Here is an 18,389-nt window from a genome sequence, read left to right on the forward strand (position 1 = left end):
GTTTTATTAATTATTTTAATTTATTTTATCTTTAGTAACTATTTTAATCCAAAATTATCTTTCCAAATAGAGCCTAAATAAAAAGTGTAAGTGGAGAGACATAGTACAAATTTATAGCCACAGATGTCCCGTATGCTTTTAAAGGGATGATGTATAATATTATTAATGTGAGAATTGTTATTAAGGGAATTGTTAGCATGTAAATTGTTACAGCAATGATAGGGGTCCAAATTTCTCAAGCTCGAATGGTTCGAATTGATCAAAACGACGTCGTTTTGAACACAAAACAACACAAAATGACGTCGTTTTGGTCAATTCGAGCCGCGAATATTGTGACGACCAAATATTTTTCAAATTGTTATTGAGTGAATCATGAAAAATTATATTTATTTGTGATATATTTTAGTGAAAGGATTAAGTATATAAAATATCATATATATCCTTTTGCAGTGTTTGATATATTTTAATATTAAAAGTTATATTTTATAAATATATTATTATATTAATTTGTTTTTATCTAAAAAATATAAAATAATGATTTCTTCAAAAGCAACCCACGGTTTCTCCAAAACCAGCCATGGTTTTTAAAAAGTGTATTTCATCCCATTCACACAATAATAGAGATGTTGCCTCATTTATCAACCCAGCAGCTTTCACTTCATCCATCTAAGGCCGGCGGAGCACAAGAAGGAGAACATCAATTTCAATGAGAACGAGGATATTGCCTCATTCAGGTATGATTTTTTTTTTCTTACTAATTTATGGGTTTGTGGATGTTTGAATATATATATATCACGGATGGCGTGTGTAATTTAAATAATTAAAAATAAAAATAAATAATAAAAATATTAATATCATAATATGTAAATTATTTAAATAGTAAATATGTTCCTAATAAAATTTAAGATTTGGAGTTCATATCTTACTTACGTTATAGTATAATAATTTTTTTATTTTAACATATAAAAATTTGTCATGAGAAGAAGGTTTGGAGGTTTGGATAGTAAGTTCAGTGTTTACATATATAATAATAGCTATTTTGCAAACAAGAATGATATATCTCACTAAAGTATTAATAGTGAAGTGAAAATTAAAAAAAAAAAAAATTTAAGATCAAAACATCACATCACTAAGTGAGACTCAGCACTCGTTTATTGCTCCCAATTTAGAGCTCCAAACATTTTTCTTTTGCAAACAATGGTGACCTCACTACTAATTTTAATCCCAAGCCACAACTCAGAAAACAAACGGGCTTTTGTTGATAAGTTTTTATTGGTCTTCTCTCGTCTGCTTCTTCTGGATGGATCTGAATGTCATCCTCAACTCTTCAAATTTTGTTAGCTAATAAGGTAATAAATATTATTTTCTTTTCTTTTTACTGTAGATGTTACTCTTTTTATTTGCTTTTTAGATTTTGATCACTGTATTTACTGATGAGAGTTTGGAGTTTAGATCTATACTTCAGCTACTAATTTTAAAAAACAAAATCAATTTTCATGTTTGTTCTTCTTAAAACAAGATTGTTTTGCTATATGGTTAATGAATGATCTGTTTCTTCTTCCTCTGAAAAAAAAAAAGTTCACTTTAATCTTTTTTTTAATTTAAATTATTTTTCTATTTTCATTAAATAAATTTGATGGAAAAAAATATGTTTTAGTCATTAAGGCCAAGTTTGACATGTCTTGAAAAAGACAAAAAATCAAAAAGTCACTATCCTATTTAAGTCACATCATCTTATTTAAGTCACATCACCTCTCTAACACACCACTTCAAACCCAACCCAAATCCAACCCATATTTCATAAAAAGTTAAAAAGTGCACTTATTTAGATCATCCCAAACAACTAATGTAAGTATACAGAAAATGTTTAAATTATATATTTTCAATGCGTTTAATGATTGAAATATATATATTTTTAATCATTTATTTAAGAAAAATTGGTAAATAATTTAGATTAAAACAAATTAAAAGATTAGAATTTAAATCAACAAAATTAAAAATGCAAGATTTATTTTGTTCCACTATTCAAATCTTGGATTTATTTATTTACTTTTTGTTGTAATTTCTCTTATTTTTTAATATTTTATTTAAAGGTTCATCTAATTCACAACCGTCAAGGGGATTACAAACAAATACACTCATGGAAATTACATAAAATACGAATTATTTATATAATTTGGAAAGTTATAATTATTTATTTGGTAAAATTTTTTATTAATAGAATAAATAGAAGAAAAAAAAAATTGATGATAAACCGAAAAAGAAATTATGATTATTTAAATGATCATGGACAACCAGGGTGGACCTGTGTCCGATGGCCCACTTGAGCTCATCTATATTTTTTTTTTTTTTTTTTTTTTTTTTTTAACTTAGGTCCCGTTTAGGAATAGATTATTTTAATACTTTTTTTAACTCTTTATAAAATGATGTGTAGAAAAATAGAGAGAATGATATGATAATTTTTTTAATTTTTTGATTAAAATTGAAAGTTGCCAAACGAAACCTTAGACGGCGAGACCCATAAATCACTCACACTAGGCAATTGTTGATTTTGGCAGATAAGATAGTGTTGGATTGGGTAAATTTTTGCAAAGAGTATGCCCTGCCAACCCTCCCTGATAATTAAAAATTATCTTGCAGCTTTTAATCCATTTTATGTGACATCATCTCTCATATTTTTTACACTTTTTTTTTTTATAAAAAAAAGTCAAAAGATTAATTTTTAACCATCTTTCCAATAAAGTTTTATAGATATTTATAATTGTATCTATATTTTATATTGTTTAACTTTTATCATCTGTAAGCATAAAATATTAAGAAAATTAATAAAACATTCTCCTCCAACTTTTGATAGTAGAAGAGGTCTAATATATACATATATATATATATATATTTTATTAGTTAAGATCTCTCAATAATATTATTAGAGAAATTTTAGCTCGTCACAAATTTCTTTGTGATGAATTTCTTTAATGAGTTGAAATTTCTGTGAAACTAAAATTTCTCTATTAAATTTCTTTTTGAAGAGCTAAAATTTCTCTATAAAAAATGTTGAGACTATAACTATTATGAAAATATTGCGCACATTTTATTTTATAAAATCTTAATATCAAGAACCTTAAACTAAAAATCTCTAAATTTTGTTTTTCTTCTTGATTATTTATTTTGTTAAATTCACTTTTCTTGAACTTAAAACAGAGTTCCAAAAAAGGGTTAGCAGAGCTGCAAGTTTTTAACAGTTGAACTACTCTCACATTTGCAGGTAAGTTTTAATGTTCAAAATCCTCATTCATTAAAGTGGAATTCGTCCCATTGAGCATCATAACTCATCTTGTGAGGTTGTAACAATTTACTGCAGCAGAGCTGAGGATCTTCTACTCCTCTCATTATCTTCTCTGCAAAAGATCACCTACAGGGCTACAAATACATTACCACATTCTCTCCAATTAATTGTTTGCTTTCTAGATCTAACATTACAAACCATAAAATTAAGTTAAAGCTCTAAAATTATATAAAATAGTAAAAAATATCATCCACCAAAAAAATATCGTCCACCCTTCTCAAATCACAAAAATTAGCCTTCTATATAATGTTATTTGTAGATTTAGTGACTGATTAAATTCAGTTTTGAGGTGAATTAAAAATTGAATGAGTCTTTGCGGTTTTAAAAATTTAGAAACCAAACTAAATCAAACCAAGTGAGAACTAGGAAATTTGGCAAGTAGAGCTTCTTTTCTTTTTGAGAAGCAGGGCTCAAAAGAAAAATGAACTCTTGAAGCTAAACCCTTTTGAACTTTATTTTCCTACTATCAATGTTGTGCCTTTTGTTTTCAGCAATTGACAAAAAAGAGACCAAAATGATTGGTTTGGGCGAAATCGCTAGAATGTTATATTCAGATGGTGTCCTAAAAGCCTGCAAAACTGGCTGGTCTCACCTTGGCTATGTGATTCACTACAAGAACAACATTCAAAAACTTGAAGATGAAATTATAGGGCTTGAAGATGAATGGAGAAGGATCGATGGAAGTGCCCACAGAGCCAGAGACGATGCAAGAGTTGTTGAGAATGATGTTAGGCAGTGGCTATTGTCTGCGTATGGAATGAAAGCAGAAGTCGAGGTGTTTCTACTAGACATGGTAAGGGAAAACAAGTGGTGCTTCAAATGCTCATGTCCAAATATATATTGGCGTTACTGGCTAGGCAAGGAGTCCGAAAACAAGACTGCTCGTGTTATTAAACTGAAAGGGGAGGGCACCAAGTTTATGACATGCCCAATGTCACACCGCGCACCTCTCCCAGACGCTGGATTCACATTCTCTCTAAAATATGAAGCATTTGATTCAAGGAAACGCATCTTTGAAGAGATCATGAAAACATTAGAAGATCCAAGCATTAAAATGATTGGCATTTATGGACCAGGTGGTGTTGGCAAGACAACAATGGTGGAAGAGGTTCGCCAACTAACAAAGAGAAATAAGCTTTTTGATTCTATTGCCATGACAACTGTGTCCAAAGTTGTGGAAAAGGAAAAAGTTCAAGGTGAACTCGCAAGTCAACTAGGACTAACGCTAGATGAGTTTGGAAGAGCAGGTAAACTATTGAATAGATTGAGCAATGGTCGAAAAAACCTTGTAATTTTGGACGACGTTTGGGAGCCACTTGATTTGGCAGAGATTGGAATTCCTACTACGGATGGTGGTAACAATGAGACACTTATTAACTTGCCAGAAATTGGAATTCCTTTTACAAATGGTAGTAACATGGTCTGCAAAGTTGTGATAACATCACGGAAACAACGTGTGTGCCAAATGATGCAAAAGTCTAATGAACTGAAAGTTTTCCCAATCGAAGTGTTAACAGACACAGAAGCATGGAGCCTATTTACGAAGATGGCTGAAATTTCAGTTAACTCTGGAATACCCCCTGCAGCAGAAGACGTGTGTAATGAATGTGGAGGCTTGCCAGTTGCTATACGTGCAGTTGCAGCAGCATTAAAAGGTAAGAACAACTATGCATGGATAGATGCACACAGACAGCTGAAAAATTCAAAGCTGAGGGATATAGTGGATATTGATCCAAAATTGTTCTCCTCCTTAAAGTTGAGCTATGATTTTTTAGAACCCAAGGATGCACGGTCATGCTTCTTGCTTTGCTCACTGTTTTCCGAAGATGCTGAGATTTCTGTTGAGGACTTGGTGAGATATAGCATCGGGATGAGGTTGCTTGATCAAATACACCTAAATACAGTTGAAGACGTTAGAGCTAGAGTACTTACATTGGTTGATGGGCTCAAATCATCTTGTTTATTGTTGGATGGCAAAAACCAAAATAAGGTCAAAATGCATGATGTTATTCGAGATGTTGCTATATCAATCGCGGAAGATGAGAAAGGATATCTAGTGAAACATGATATCAAAAAGTGGCCAGAGAAGGGCACATATGAACATTACTCGGCAATGTCATTAAGGTTCACCACAAATATCCGCGAGCTTCCCAATGAGTTGGAATGTAGAGGACTCCATACCTTGGTGTTGAAGAGCAACCATGACTACTCACGAACAGATGTTCCAAACAATTTTTTCAATGGAATGGAAAACAATCTTGAAGTCCTGGATCTGAGTGAAATTCCTCTAGAGAGCCTCCCATCATCACTTCCAACATTAGTTAAGCTTCGGATGTTATGCCTAAATGGCGGACTGAAGAGAGACATAGGCTTAGCTTTATTGGGGAGATTAAGGAACCTTGAGATACTTAGCGTTCAAAATATGGAAAAGGTTTTGCTTCATGACGAAGGTGGAACAGGGTTTTCTGAATTAAAGTATCTTGAAGTTAAAGAATGTTATCATGTTGAACATCTTCTTGGCACACCAGAAATGTTTCTAAAAGCTCATCCACGAAGTCCACCATGGTCTTTTTGTAACTTGTGCAAATTAATTGTTAAAAGTTGTAGATCTACATTTCTATTCTCCCTCTCCATTGCAAGAGGTCTTGTGCAACTCCAATATCTAAAAATCGAAGCCTGTGAGAATATGGAAGAAATTATTAGAAATGAAAGACAAGGAGATGATGAGGAAATTATTTTTCATCATTTAAAAAAAATGGTTTTATGGAAGTTACCCAACCTCAGAAGCTTCTGTTCGAGCACGAAGAACACTTCAACAATAGAGGCAAACAATTTTAACCCTTCACAACCTCTCTTTTGTGAAAAGGTTTGCTTTTTAGTAACTTTTTCTGTTGATTTGGCAATGTTTGGTAATTGAAAGAACATAAGTTTGATCTATTAATATTTGCAGGTGGCATTCCCTGCATTGGAGGACTTGGTTATTCAGGAGTTAGGTAACATATTAGGGATAGCAGGGGACAAACAATTAAAACACCCAATCAAAGAAGAAGAGGAAGAATCCTTTTGGAAACTAAGGAACCTACCGTGTCTCCAACATCTACATATATGGGGTGGTGACAACTTGAAAGCAATAGTAGTAGCTAATAAGGAAGGAGGTGCCTACGATAAGCCTCTCGTTTTCCCTAAACTGCGTTCTTTACAATTACGTGACCTGTTGAATCTGAAAAGTTTCTATGGCAATTGTGGGCCTAAAGAAGAAGAGGAAGAAGAATATCTCCAACCACAACTCCTCTTTAATGAAAAGGTACGACTACTGTAAGTTTTATGAGTTTGTAGAGCTACAAATTTTTTAATCAATCAAGTCATAATCTCATAAAAAACTCAAGGTGTTAATACTACCTCATGCGATTAAAAATTCAATAGCTGCATATCTATAACTTTTACCCTATAAATTTACTCAAGAACTTAAATGAATGGTCTAAACGCATTTTATATATGAATCCAGAACACATAAGTTGAATTTGAGCCGTCTATCTTCATTTTGGATAAATTTCTAGGTGTTTTTTTTTTTTTTTTTATTTATTTATTTATTTCAAAGATTTATTGTTAAATTTTTTTTTACCCATATTACCTTTTGTCGTAAGGTAGTATACCAATTTTTGTGGTGCTAGTTATTATATGTTAGTTATTATTGAATTTTTGGTTATGCTAAAAAAATAAAAAAATTATGATTTTTTTTTTTTGGATGAGCAATGTTATGCATTTTTGTGATTTTATTATGACTACTTGTGATAAAATTATGAAATATCGTATGCAGTGTGTATGAAAATTTCCCTTTATTCATTCCCAACCAAAATAAGATTGATAGCAACCAAAAGATCTTAAAACATAATTAAAGTTGATTCTGAAACAGAAACCTCATACATAAAATTAACTACCTCAAGAGATAACATTATTTCCTGACCCTCTATTTCCTAATCCCAAAACTTAAAAATTAATTCTTACATTATGTTTGGTTCTAAGATTTGTTTAGGGAAGTTTAAAAATAAACAAAAAAAAAATAAAAAAAAAAAGAATGAAAGGAAAGAATAACTAAGTGAGATGAACTGAATATATATTTTTTTTTATTGGTTAATAAATCGCCCTGTTTGGTTAGAAGTTTTCAAAAATAGTTTTTTGAGTTTTTAATTCGTACTCATGTATTTTTAATGATTTTTTAAAATATTTTAATCATTTTTTAAAAAAGTTTTTAGATTCACTCAATCTCAATATACTTAAAAGTATAGAATTTGTACAAAAATCTTTTAAAAAATTCATTGAATGCAACAAAATACAAAAATATATTGAATTTTTATATATTTTTGAATTTAGTAAATTTTTTAAAGTTTTTTCACAAATATTATATTTTTTTAAATATATCTATGTTAGGTGTATCTAAAAAATAAAAAATATATGTAAAATATTTAAAAAATTAAAAAAAATAAAGAAAATTACGAGAAATAAAAAAACTCAATTATCTGAGAAGTAAGTTAAAACCAAACAAGGTCATTATTTTTCTTTTTCTTTTTTTTTAATGCAGGAAAAATGAATAGGTACAAATAATTTTATTTTCATGTTTCTACTTTTCCTCAGTAAAGCTAGATCTAAACATAGCATAATTGTTTAAGCTTTTAAAAATAATGCCCTCAAACATTTGGTATTAGAAAGATAAAATTTTATCCTCAACCCAGACAATATATTTGTTGATAGAATTATGAACTCTGTTTAAGCATCTATTTGGCATATCAAATATATAGATATTGAAATAGTTATAAAATTATTTTTTGTCATTTGATGAAGTTGTTCGATGGGTAGATTGGACCACTGGTCCTCTACTTTGAGCAAAATTTTACTTTCACCCTCCAAGTTTTAATTTGAATAATTTGATCCTTATATTTTTAATTTTGTTGCAATGTGGTCCTTCCATCATACGTTATTAATATGTTGAACTGAAAAAAAAAAAATCACGTGACTGGTACAATGAATATATTACACTAGGATCCTTGTAGTTTGTTTTGAATTCCACTTTAGTCTCTTTAGATTTTTTTTTTTTTTTTGGTTCCAAATTATAACGGTAAATCATAATAGTAAGTGACAGAAGGGTCATATTGTAACAAAATTGAAATTATATAGACTAAAGCAATTATAGGGATTAAATTGTTTAAATTAAAATTATTAGTTGGTTTATTGATTTCGTACCATTAGATTCGCTGAATATCAAATTGGGGAAAATTTCAATGGAGTAGTGAGAAAAAAATTGCATTTTCATCATGGTGCAACTCTCTTATGTGCATGGTGCAAATTTATTCTTGTGCTTGGTACTACTAAATTTGTGTGTCAGAGTTGTATAAAAAAAAAAATTTATTTGTAATGCAATTTTTTTTTTTTTCCATTGCTCTATGCATTTGCAATTCTCCTATTGAATTGGAGGTCGTGTGAGTGTAATATTTAATTAAGAAAAAAATATATACAAATTCACTTTTTAGACTTTAATAATGTGTAAGTGAGATGATTGATTAATTGATAATAATTAGAGAAGATATGAGAGAGAGAGAGAGAGAGAGAGAGAGAGAGAGAGAAATAGCCCATAAAAGTGATTTGGTTGGTTGATAATTACCTTTAAAAAGTGAGTCTAACTTTTGAGTTAAGATAACACTACTCCTTAATTTATTAGTATGCGGGTGAATCCATTAATCTTATGTTAAAAGTAAATGCAAGGAACTGCATAAAATTTACGATTTTTATGTGAAAAAATCAAATAACAAAAATTATTAGACTAATATCTACCCAAGCAATCTACCTTTTCTAAGAATAAAGTACAGAGTTTGAACTTATAACTAAATAATTATGGGGTAACTAATTAAGCCTAATTTACTCTGCTATCTGGGAGGTTAAGGGAATCAATTTTTACTGAACACATCTCTCTGTTGTTGTATTGTGTTATTTATTGGTTTTATTACGGGTTTTTTTATTGTGGTATTTGTTTAGCTTGAGTTGTTTTATACTTTCTATTATGGGTTATTTCTTGTAGTGATTGTTGAGCTATTGGGTTATAATTGTCCAAATTAATGTCATTATTTTTATACTTATAATTAGAATTTGATCAATTGACAAAATATAAAACAAAATAAAAAAATTAATGAAGCCACTATTAGAGACTCAAAATTTTCAAAAAATAAAAATAAAAAATTCGTTTAACACAAAATTAACTAAGGGTAACTAAGACGTTTTTCCTCTTAATCTTATTTACACATTTTTTTGTTATTCTATCCTAAATTGTTTGTTTATTTTCACTATTTCAGACATCTTAAAAAATCATTTAGATATATATATTTCAATGATTTTGAAAACTTTATCTACATGATTTAATTGATATACTTTAATGTGCGAAAATATTGAATTTATAAAAATACACTAACAATTTGGAATATATAGAGTATATCTTAGATTTTCATGCATAACTTGATGTGTCTCCGGACTTTGTAATTTTCTACTTTATATTGACCAATCCTTTCCCGTCCCAAAATATAATGAGGTTGTTTAAATGGGCATTTGGAGACTTTTTTTCAAACAAACTAATTTTTAGTTAAAAAAACTTAAAATTTTTATTTATTATTAGTTAAAAATATCAAATATCAAGTCAATTTTTTTTGCTTATTAATAAAACAACTTTTTTTTAACAAAACCAAAAAAATAATTTTAAAAAGTCAACTCCAAACCCAACCTATATATAAGTTGAGGAATTTTCAACAATGAAATTTATTCAATATTTGTCTACCAAATTTATGCAAATTGGGTTGGTGAACATTTGAAGTGATGATTACAAATTGGATAGGAATATAGATCATCCGTCTCGCAACTCTGACTAGAAAATTAAAATGTACTATTTTATGTGTAAATTTCTATTGAAAGGACGTAAGTTTTTTTTTTTTTTTTTGGAACTCGAAAGAACATGAGTTTGATCTATTAAATTTTGCAGGTGGCATTTCCTGTCTTGGAGGACTTGAAAATTCAGTATGTAAAAAAAATATCAGGAATAATAGGGGACAAACAATTGAAACTTCCAGCCCAAGAAAAAGAGAGAGAATCTTTTTGGCAACTAAAGAACCTACCCCTTCTCCGGCATCTAGACATAAACAATTGTCTAGAATTAAAAGTAATAGTAGTAGCTAATAAGGAAGGAGGGGCCAACGATAAGCCCCTCATTTTTTCTGAATTGTGTTCTCTACAACTTCATTATTTGAAGAATCTGAAGAGTTTCTATGGCAATTGCGGACCTAAAGAAGAAGAAGACGAAGAAGGAATTCTCAAACCTCTATCTCTCTTTAACGAAAAGGTACGATTGCCATAAATTTTGTGTTTTTAGAGTTATTAGTTTAAATTCTTAAAACACAATCTTACGTGATTAAAAATTTAATAGTGCTAAACACCTATAATATTTACCCATGAATCATCAAGATGCATTTTATATATAAATCTACGTAAGTTGAATTTGAGCCGTCCATCTTCATTTTGGGTAAATTTCTAGTTCAATTTTTGCAAGTTCAAAGCTTTATTGTCAAAAAATTCTATACATATTAGCTTTTAATTAGTGGGTCCAATTACTATACACTCTTATCGTATCGAAGTTTAGCAATTTTTATGGTGTTAGTTAGTACTTTTTAGGGATTAAGGCCATCTCCAACATTTAACCAAATCCATCACCAAATTAAATTTGGTGAAAAAGTACACCTTTTTGGTCACCAATGGTTTCATCAAACCTGTATCAAATTGAGAATATCCCAAATCTTTCACCAAACTGAGGATGTCTTGCACCTTTCAGCAATATACTGTGCATAGCCGTTGAGTAGTGACCCACCAGACGACTAGCCGGATGTCCCCCTAGATGACCACCTCAAGGCAAAAATTTGTGAAAAATTTACATTGACCGGTCAACCCCCCGGATGACTACCTCAGCATCTTTTTTTTTATACCTGTACACCATTAGTGCTACTGTCATCATGTTCGACATGTATGAATTGACCCAATTGGAGTTTATCACTAAGAATTAGATCATCATGTTCATCAGGTAGAGAAACATAAGTGGCATGAGATAAATCTGATACCTTGAGGTAAAACCCTTGGTTTGGGAAGAGTTCACCACCAGCTAGTGTAGCGACAATGCTCACTACTTGCAATAGAGATGACCTGTGCTCACCAGCAATCTTCACGTTTGTGTTCATATGCTGTAGAAGCTTCAATAGAACAGCAGGGACCAAAGTAGCCATTGTTGGGGACTTCAATATGCATCACTCTGAGAAAACCCAGATGGAGAATTTCAATCTCTCCTATGAGAACACAACAAATCTTAAGGAGGCATTGGAAAACAACGGTTTTCACCCAGAAAATGAATCTTGACAGGTAGTAGAGAGGAGAAATGAAATTTGTTACCCAGAAAAGTTGAATCCTACAAAACCAAACCAAACCCAAAAAAGTTGTTACAAATTTTTTCGGATTGCACTTGCTGGTCAACCAACTGGACGACCTGTGTTTTGCTAACAGCTGAAAATTCACTGTTGGAGAGCTTGATATTAGATAGAGAAATTCGTCAAATTTTTACTCAGATTTGATGAAATATTTGGTGAACCGTTGGAGATCCCTAACTTCTTCATAGCAGAGTCGTTGAGTTTACAGAAAGCCAATTGAAAATAGACACATTAACCAATTTGAGTTCCACCAAAAATAAATCAGCCACCCTTGTACACTCTCCTTCATCTGATAACCTCTCCCTTTCTTCCCTCTCTATTTCTTAGAGCATCTTCAATCCTTCACTTTTTCTTTCATTAAATTTAAATTTGATGAAAAAATATTAAAAAATCATCTTCAATCCTTTCATTAGATCAAGGGAGAGAAATTTTTTTCATCAAATTGATTACTTAATCAAATTCTTTATCAAATTTGAATTTTCTGAAAATTTAAAAAGATGAAGCACTAGAGATGATATTAAATTTGGCATGAGAAGGTAGTTTTTTTTAAAAGATTTTGATGAAAATTTAATAAAAGAATTAGAATAATTCATATCAAATCAAATTGTTTACTCAAATTTAGAATCAAATTAGATGAAAAATTTAATGAATAATTGGAGATGGTCATATGGTCTCTCTACTTTCCCTTCCCTCTTCCCATGCCCCATCACCAACCACCACTACCTCCCTCTTCCCCAACCCTCGTAGCCAACAATCAACCTCAACCCATGCAGCCAACCACCGCCTCTCGCACTGCCCACTCATTTTCTTTCTCTCCGAGAGTCTCCCAACAACAATCCCACCACCATGCAGCTTCTATGGCTAATCCTATACTGCCTCGTCATCATTTCTAGTTTGATTTGCTCATTTTGGGCTCCATTTGACTTGAAAAAAATTCTTACCATCAGTCTGCAACTCATGGTGCAAAATTGCAGGGAACTTCATTACCTAATAGACAGGTCTTTTTGCAAGCAACACAGTGTGATTGGGTTTCTATATGGCTCTCAGCCATCTCAATTGTGGCCATTGTTGATTGGACTGTGGCAACAATGACCACAACTATTATAGAAATTTCAGTGGTTGGAGGTTGCAGAGGAGAATGGTGTTACTGTGGGTGGGAGATGCCGGATGGAAAGGAAGAGAGGGGGAAATTGAGACCTAGAAAACGTATAAGCTTCCCTCTATATTTTATCTCTTCATATCCATCTATATTCCTCTTATGGGTCTCAATTCAGACTCACTTTCATAATTCAATACATCTGCTCCATAGGTTTCATAATAAAAGTAATTCATATAAAAAATTAGATTTATCAGATAACTATAAACATAGAAACAAATCACGTTTTGTTTTACAAAATGAATGGTTTAATTTTACAATTCTATTTGCTATTCATTTTATAAAACAAAATATGATTTGTTCTTATGTTTATAGATGGTTTATAGATGTTCGATGAAATTAATTTTTTATATGGATGACTTTTATTATGGAACATACAAAGTAGATGGTTCGGATTATCGATGCGAGTCTGAATTTAGACCCACAAGAAGAGTATGGAGAGATGCAAGTATTGAGGGAAGCTTATCCCAAAAAGTCTCTTTCAAGCAATAGATAATCTCTCTGTATGGCCCTCAACTATCTCAGTTTATCTAGGTAGTCGGACTTGACACTGTTGATTGTTCTAGAGACAAGTAAGAAATTAAGGGGTGGGAAACTGAGAAGGGTAAGGAAATTATCCAATGCTTGATAGCTTAAAAGTGTATGAGAATATTAAAACCAAACTGATATAGGTGGAAAAGGATGGTTAGATGGTTGGGTGCCATAAACTTAAGGCTTATGGTTCAGCTGTGAAGACGTTATTCCCTTATTTTTATAGTGTATATACAGAGAGTAAATATTTTTTACTTTCGTACTCCTTACGTCTAAACTTTTGCGTTGCTCTGAACGACGTCGTATTACTTGAAAGCACAACTTAGGTGAGCTACTCGACGGGTGTGGTGCCAGAAAACTCCTCCGATGGTCAAGTTAACACCATTGGAAGAAGAAGGAATATATAGAGAGAGTAATTAGAAATTGTAGACCTTTTGTATGGAAGAGTCGTGCGCCTTATATAGCTTACTGCCTTGCCTTCCAAGATTGTGCGCGCACTACCTCGGTCGTCCTCTCTTGGACGTATGGATGTATTATCCTCTCTTTTCCTTACACGTGTGCGCGCCAATACTATCAAACAGCATTACCTAAACCTTCAAACGATATTGACGCGTACTATTGGTGGGTTTTCCTCCTTACATTCCAATTGGACGACGTAGCATATGGTCGCCGAGTTATCCTCAACCAGCCTAACTCCAACCAGTCTAACCCAGACGCCTTCACGTCTAAGCTAACTTTGGCCAGTCTGCTCCCACAGGGCTTTATTAGCCCGACTCGCTATATTCAACCCGATCAAGCTCCGTTTACTTGTTGCTCGGATGAACTCCGCATGGCCATTTACCTTGACTAAGATTCTTAACTCGGTAACGAGTAGCCACTCATCACCCTAGCCCAGTCATTCTCCAACACGTGGGCTTAGCTCGGTTGAGATTCTTCGCCTGGTCTATATTCGACATGCAGGCACAGCTCAGCCCATGGTCCAAGCTCATTCAGCTTGGCCTAACACCCATTTCATGCTAGTTCGGTTGAATGGTCAAAGGCCCATATGAGATTTAGGTCGATCCATTTGTTTGGCACAAATTCCCCTTTCAGTGTAGTTACAATGGTGCACACCATGAAATTAAAAAAAATAAAAATAAAAACCTTACTTACGAAATATTGTGATTATGTTATAAATGTTAAAAAAATTAAGATTTTTTTATGGTAAAGTTACCAATTATGTTAGGGAGCGGGGAAAAAAAATGAAAACCCACAATAAGGTCCTGTTTGGAAACTTGATTTTTTTTAGTACTTTTTAGTTCTTCGGTGAGGTGAAAAATATTAGTATGTTTAAAATGATTTTTTTAATTGAATATATATTTGTGAGAAAAAAAGAAGAAGAAGTAATTGATTAATATGTATATTGTAACATTTTGACTTTTTTGACTCCCTAATTTTTTTGTGACCTCTAATTATTTTAACTTAAAATAATAACCAAATTAACGAATTTAAAAAAATAAAATTTATTAACGTAGTGTTTGATTCATGAATTTGGATAAAAATTTAGAAAGGTAGAAAAAAAAAAAAAACAAGTTGTATGAAATGTAGTACCTGAGTTTGGGAGACATGATAAAACGATGCAATTAGGTTTGTGAACATTTGAAAAGATGATTACAACTTGGATAGGATTCATGAAAATACAGGGTCTATAATTATACCAATAAATCATCCATCTTGCAGCTGTGACTAGAAGTTCAAATCTATCTTTTCATGTGAAAATTTCTATTGAAACAAAGAGAGGATACTCACACTTGTATTCAGTCATGGTCCTTATAAGAGACAGTTTAATTAACACCATCAAACGGGTGACAAGTTCTAATTTGTTTGTTTGTATCTTGTTATTATGCAAAAATCAAATCAGTTCTATAAGTGATTGCAATCAATGAGAGGAAAGTATAAAAATTAAACCGACAGTAACAACTTTTTATAAAACTTATTGTTTGTTCAATTGTTTAAGAGATGGAAGCGCCTCCCTTTTTTTTTCTTTTTTCTTTTTTTTTCCCCTCCCTTCTATTAATAAAAAGCTAATAATTTTTTTCTTATTCCTTGTGTTATTATCAATGATACAGGTTGTGTTTCCTTGCTTGGAAGAGTTGAGGATTGGGTCCGTGGCCAACATTGAACAGATATGGATTAGCACACCTCCAACCAACTCCTTTAACAAACTAACAAGTTTGGGTGTGTACGAATTTTACAGATTAGTGCATGTTGCTCCATTAGAACTACTTGGAAATTTGCAGAATCTACAATCCATTTTTATAAGAGAATGTGAGTTCCTAGAAGAGGTATTCAAAACCAGAAGATCAAATGTAGGGGAAGGAATAGTTTTAAGAGATGAAGCAACAAGCAAACAAGTTGAAATCACTCATGTGCTTCCTCAATTAGAAAGGGTTTTCCTTAGAAATTTACCATGTTTGATAAGCTTTTGCTCTGGGTATAAATTGGCACCATCAGTACAATTGTCAATAGAAGAATGTCCCTCCTTGAGACCCCTAATGTAAGAGAAAATCAATAAATCTTTCCATTCCAATGAAGAGGTATGCCATTGATTCTTATTTATAGTTATCCAAATTGCACCCCCAAAAAAAAAAAAAAATGTTTATCCAAAACCTTCATATTCATTATTATTAACTTTGTCTAACACATGCTTATTGGTTAGAGTTTAACTTCTGATGGCTGTGCCGTAAATTTCTGGTTTACAGTTAACCCATAGAAGAATGCCACATTAGCTAATTTATGGTACACAAATAGTCACATTGTATTCCCTAATTGGCTCTGTTTCTTGGCCCATTACCCTGTCTTCCTCCCAATCTGGTTTCCTTCACCATGGAACCCCCAGCACCTCTTCTAACCACTTCTTCCCTGTTGACAACTCCCTTCCCACCTCATCTCCTTCCTCTCCTAGACCAACATGTTCTCCCTTAAACACCCGTCACCGGCCCATCGTTTTCCACATTTAACACGATAATTATGGCCAACGTCGCAAGTCCCAATCCATATTCCTTAACATTATTGCTGATATCAGAGTCCCCTCCCTAACTATTTTCTCAGTTCGTGAATGGTGATTTTGGTGTTTCGGTTACAATTTGAATTTTGCAGTTTTTGTTTTGAGTAAAAAAAAAGGTTGGGAAAGTTGGATACTAGTTTTGAGTGTCTTCCTTAGTAACAAGTGTGTTCATCAAATATTGATTTGATATGGGATATATATATACATGTATATTATATATGCAATCGTGTACTGTTTAAACTGTGGAGATGGTGGAGATTCGGTGGATGAATAGCTTTTGGGGATGAAGAGTTTGAATAAAGAAGGGACAATTACACGAATCACGATCCTCTCCTTCATTTCTCTCATTGCTTCCCTACTTGATAGGCCATTGGGCTCATTTTTTGGTCCAATTTTGATAATTTGAACCGTTCACATTTTAAGGTTTGTTGATTATATTATACCTGTAAAAAATTAAATTGATCGGATATCAGAAAGCATGCGTTCAAAAAACTGTTTATTAAATTTTTTTTAAAAATAGTTTTTAGTTCTATGATCCGAACACGTAGTTTCTGATATACGATCAATTTAATTTTTTATAAGTATGATATACTTAACAAATTTTAAAATGTAAACGGTTTAGATTATCAAAATTGGGTTCAAAAGTTAGCCCAATGGCCCAGCAAGTAAGGAGACAAGAAGAGAGATGAAAGAGATGATCCTGATTCCAATTACATTACGGTGATGACAATAAAATAATTATAAATTAATGAAAAAATTTATAATTTTAATTATTAACATTTATAATGCTTTTCATTATTTTGTAATTACTTTTCCTTAACATCTCTGTCAAGTTATTGCCCCCAACAAAGAATGGTAATGAGAGAATAAAGATCTGACGAGAGTGACCCTGAGTTCCACTCTAATGGTGGTGAACCGTAAGTAGTTTACTGTGAAAAAGCTAATTTGTTAGTAATGTACAATAGTAATTCCAACTTGTAATTCTAATGGTGCAATATAATTTGAAATAGCACAAGAATTAAATTACATAAGTTCATAGTTGAGATTAATTTGCATTATAATATGACTCACGCTTAAGAATGACAATGAGCAGAGTATGAGTTAAGAGTCCCTACCCCACCCCCATTTCCACCGCTTGCCCCCCACCTCCGACAGGACTCTCATGAAACTCTCCCCCACCCCCACTCAAACCCAAACCCAAACCTGCAAATGCAACCCCAACTCCCGACTCTACCTATCCAAAAATATGAGACACAAATGTGTTAACACCAGCCCGCAGCCTTTACTTTATATATTAGAATAGATAGATAGATATAGCGAGAATAAATAAACCTGCAAATAACTATTGGAAAGATAGTATTTTCAGTGAAAACAGATATTAGAAGAGAAATGTCCTGAAACAAATCAAACACAATTAATTATGGAATGAAAATTACACATACAATGGATGGAACATCAAAACCATTACAAATTGAAGTACACAAACATAGAAAATCAAATAAATTACGAGGGCAGCAATGCTGAGATGAACATTATTGTATGACAACAACATACAACTGAATCAACAACGTAGATTAACATAATCCAATTGCCTGCTTAGCTGCTCATTTCATTTGAAGCGATTGTAAGCGGTCCTGGATTGCGAGAATTGAATCCTCCTCTTCATTATCGAATGCACAATAAATATGAGCAATAAAATGGGAATCTTTGTTATAGTATGCCCAACCATTCTTGCTAATCTTCTTGTCACACACTTTACAGTAGACAGTTCTAGAAGTCTCAATGGGAAAATCGTAGCAAAGTGTAAGC

At 32.1% G+C, this 18,389-nt stretch overlaps 1 protein-coding gene across 9 annotated transcripts; it reads left to right on the forward strand.

Moving 5' to 3' along the window:
• The first annotated feature begins 583 nt into the window (after positions 1-583).
• Positions 584-16,128, forward strand: LOC114257122 (putative disease resistance protein At4g27220). 9 transcript variants are annotated; one of them, XM_082916103.1, is made up of 6 exons: positions 623-734; positions 3,199-3,262; positions 3,835-6,209; positions 6,294-6,647; positions 10,362-10,718; positions 15,643-16,128. In XM_082916103.1, exons 3-6 carry the CDS (start codon positions 3,858-3,860, stop codon positions 16,072-16,074), a joined length of 3,495 nt encoding a protein of 1,164 aa, XP_082772229.1. In that variant the 5' UTR covers positions 623-734; positions 3,199-3,262; positions 3,835-3,857; the 3' UTR covers positions 16,075-16,128. The 9 variants fall into 9 exon arrangements, with proteins under 9 accessions (XP_082772224.1, XP_082772231.1, XP_082772226.1 ...); XM_082916101.1 differs by lacking the exon at positions 623-734 and adding an exon at positions 1,170-1,349; XM_082916098.1 differs by lacking the exon at positions 3,199-3,262 and having other exon boundaries at positions 584-734.
• The last annotated feature ends 2,261 nt before the right edge of the window (positions 16,129-18,389 follow it).

Source organism: Camellia sinensis, chromosome 2 (genome assembly GCF_055761805.1).
Source record: "Camellia sinensis isolate YWXY chromosome 2, ASM5576180v1, whole genome shotgun sequence".
Lineage (NCBI taxonomy): Eukaryota > Viridiplantae > Streptophyta > Magnoliopsida > Ericales > Theaceae > Camellia > Camellia sinensis.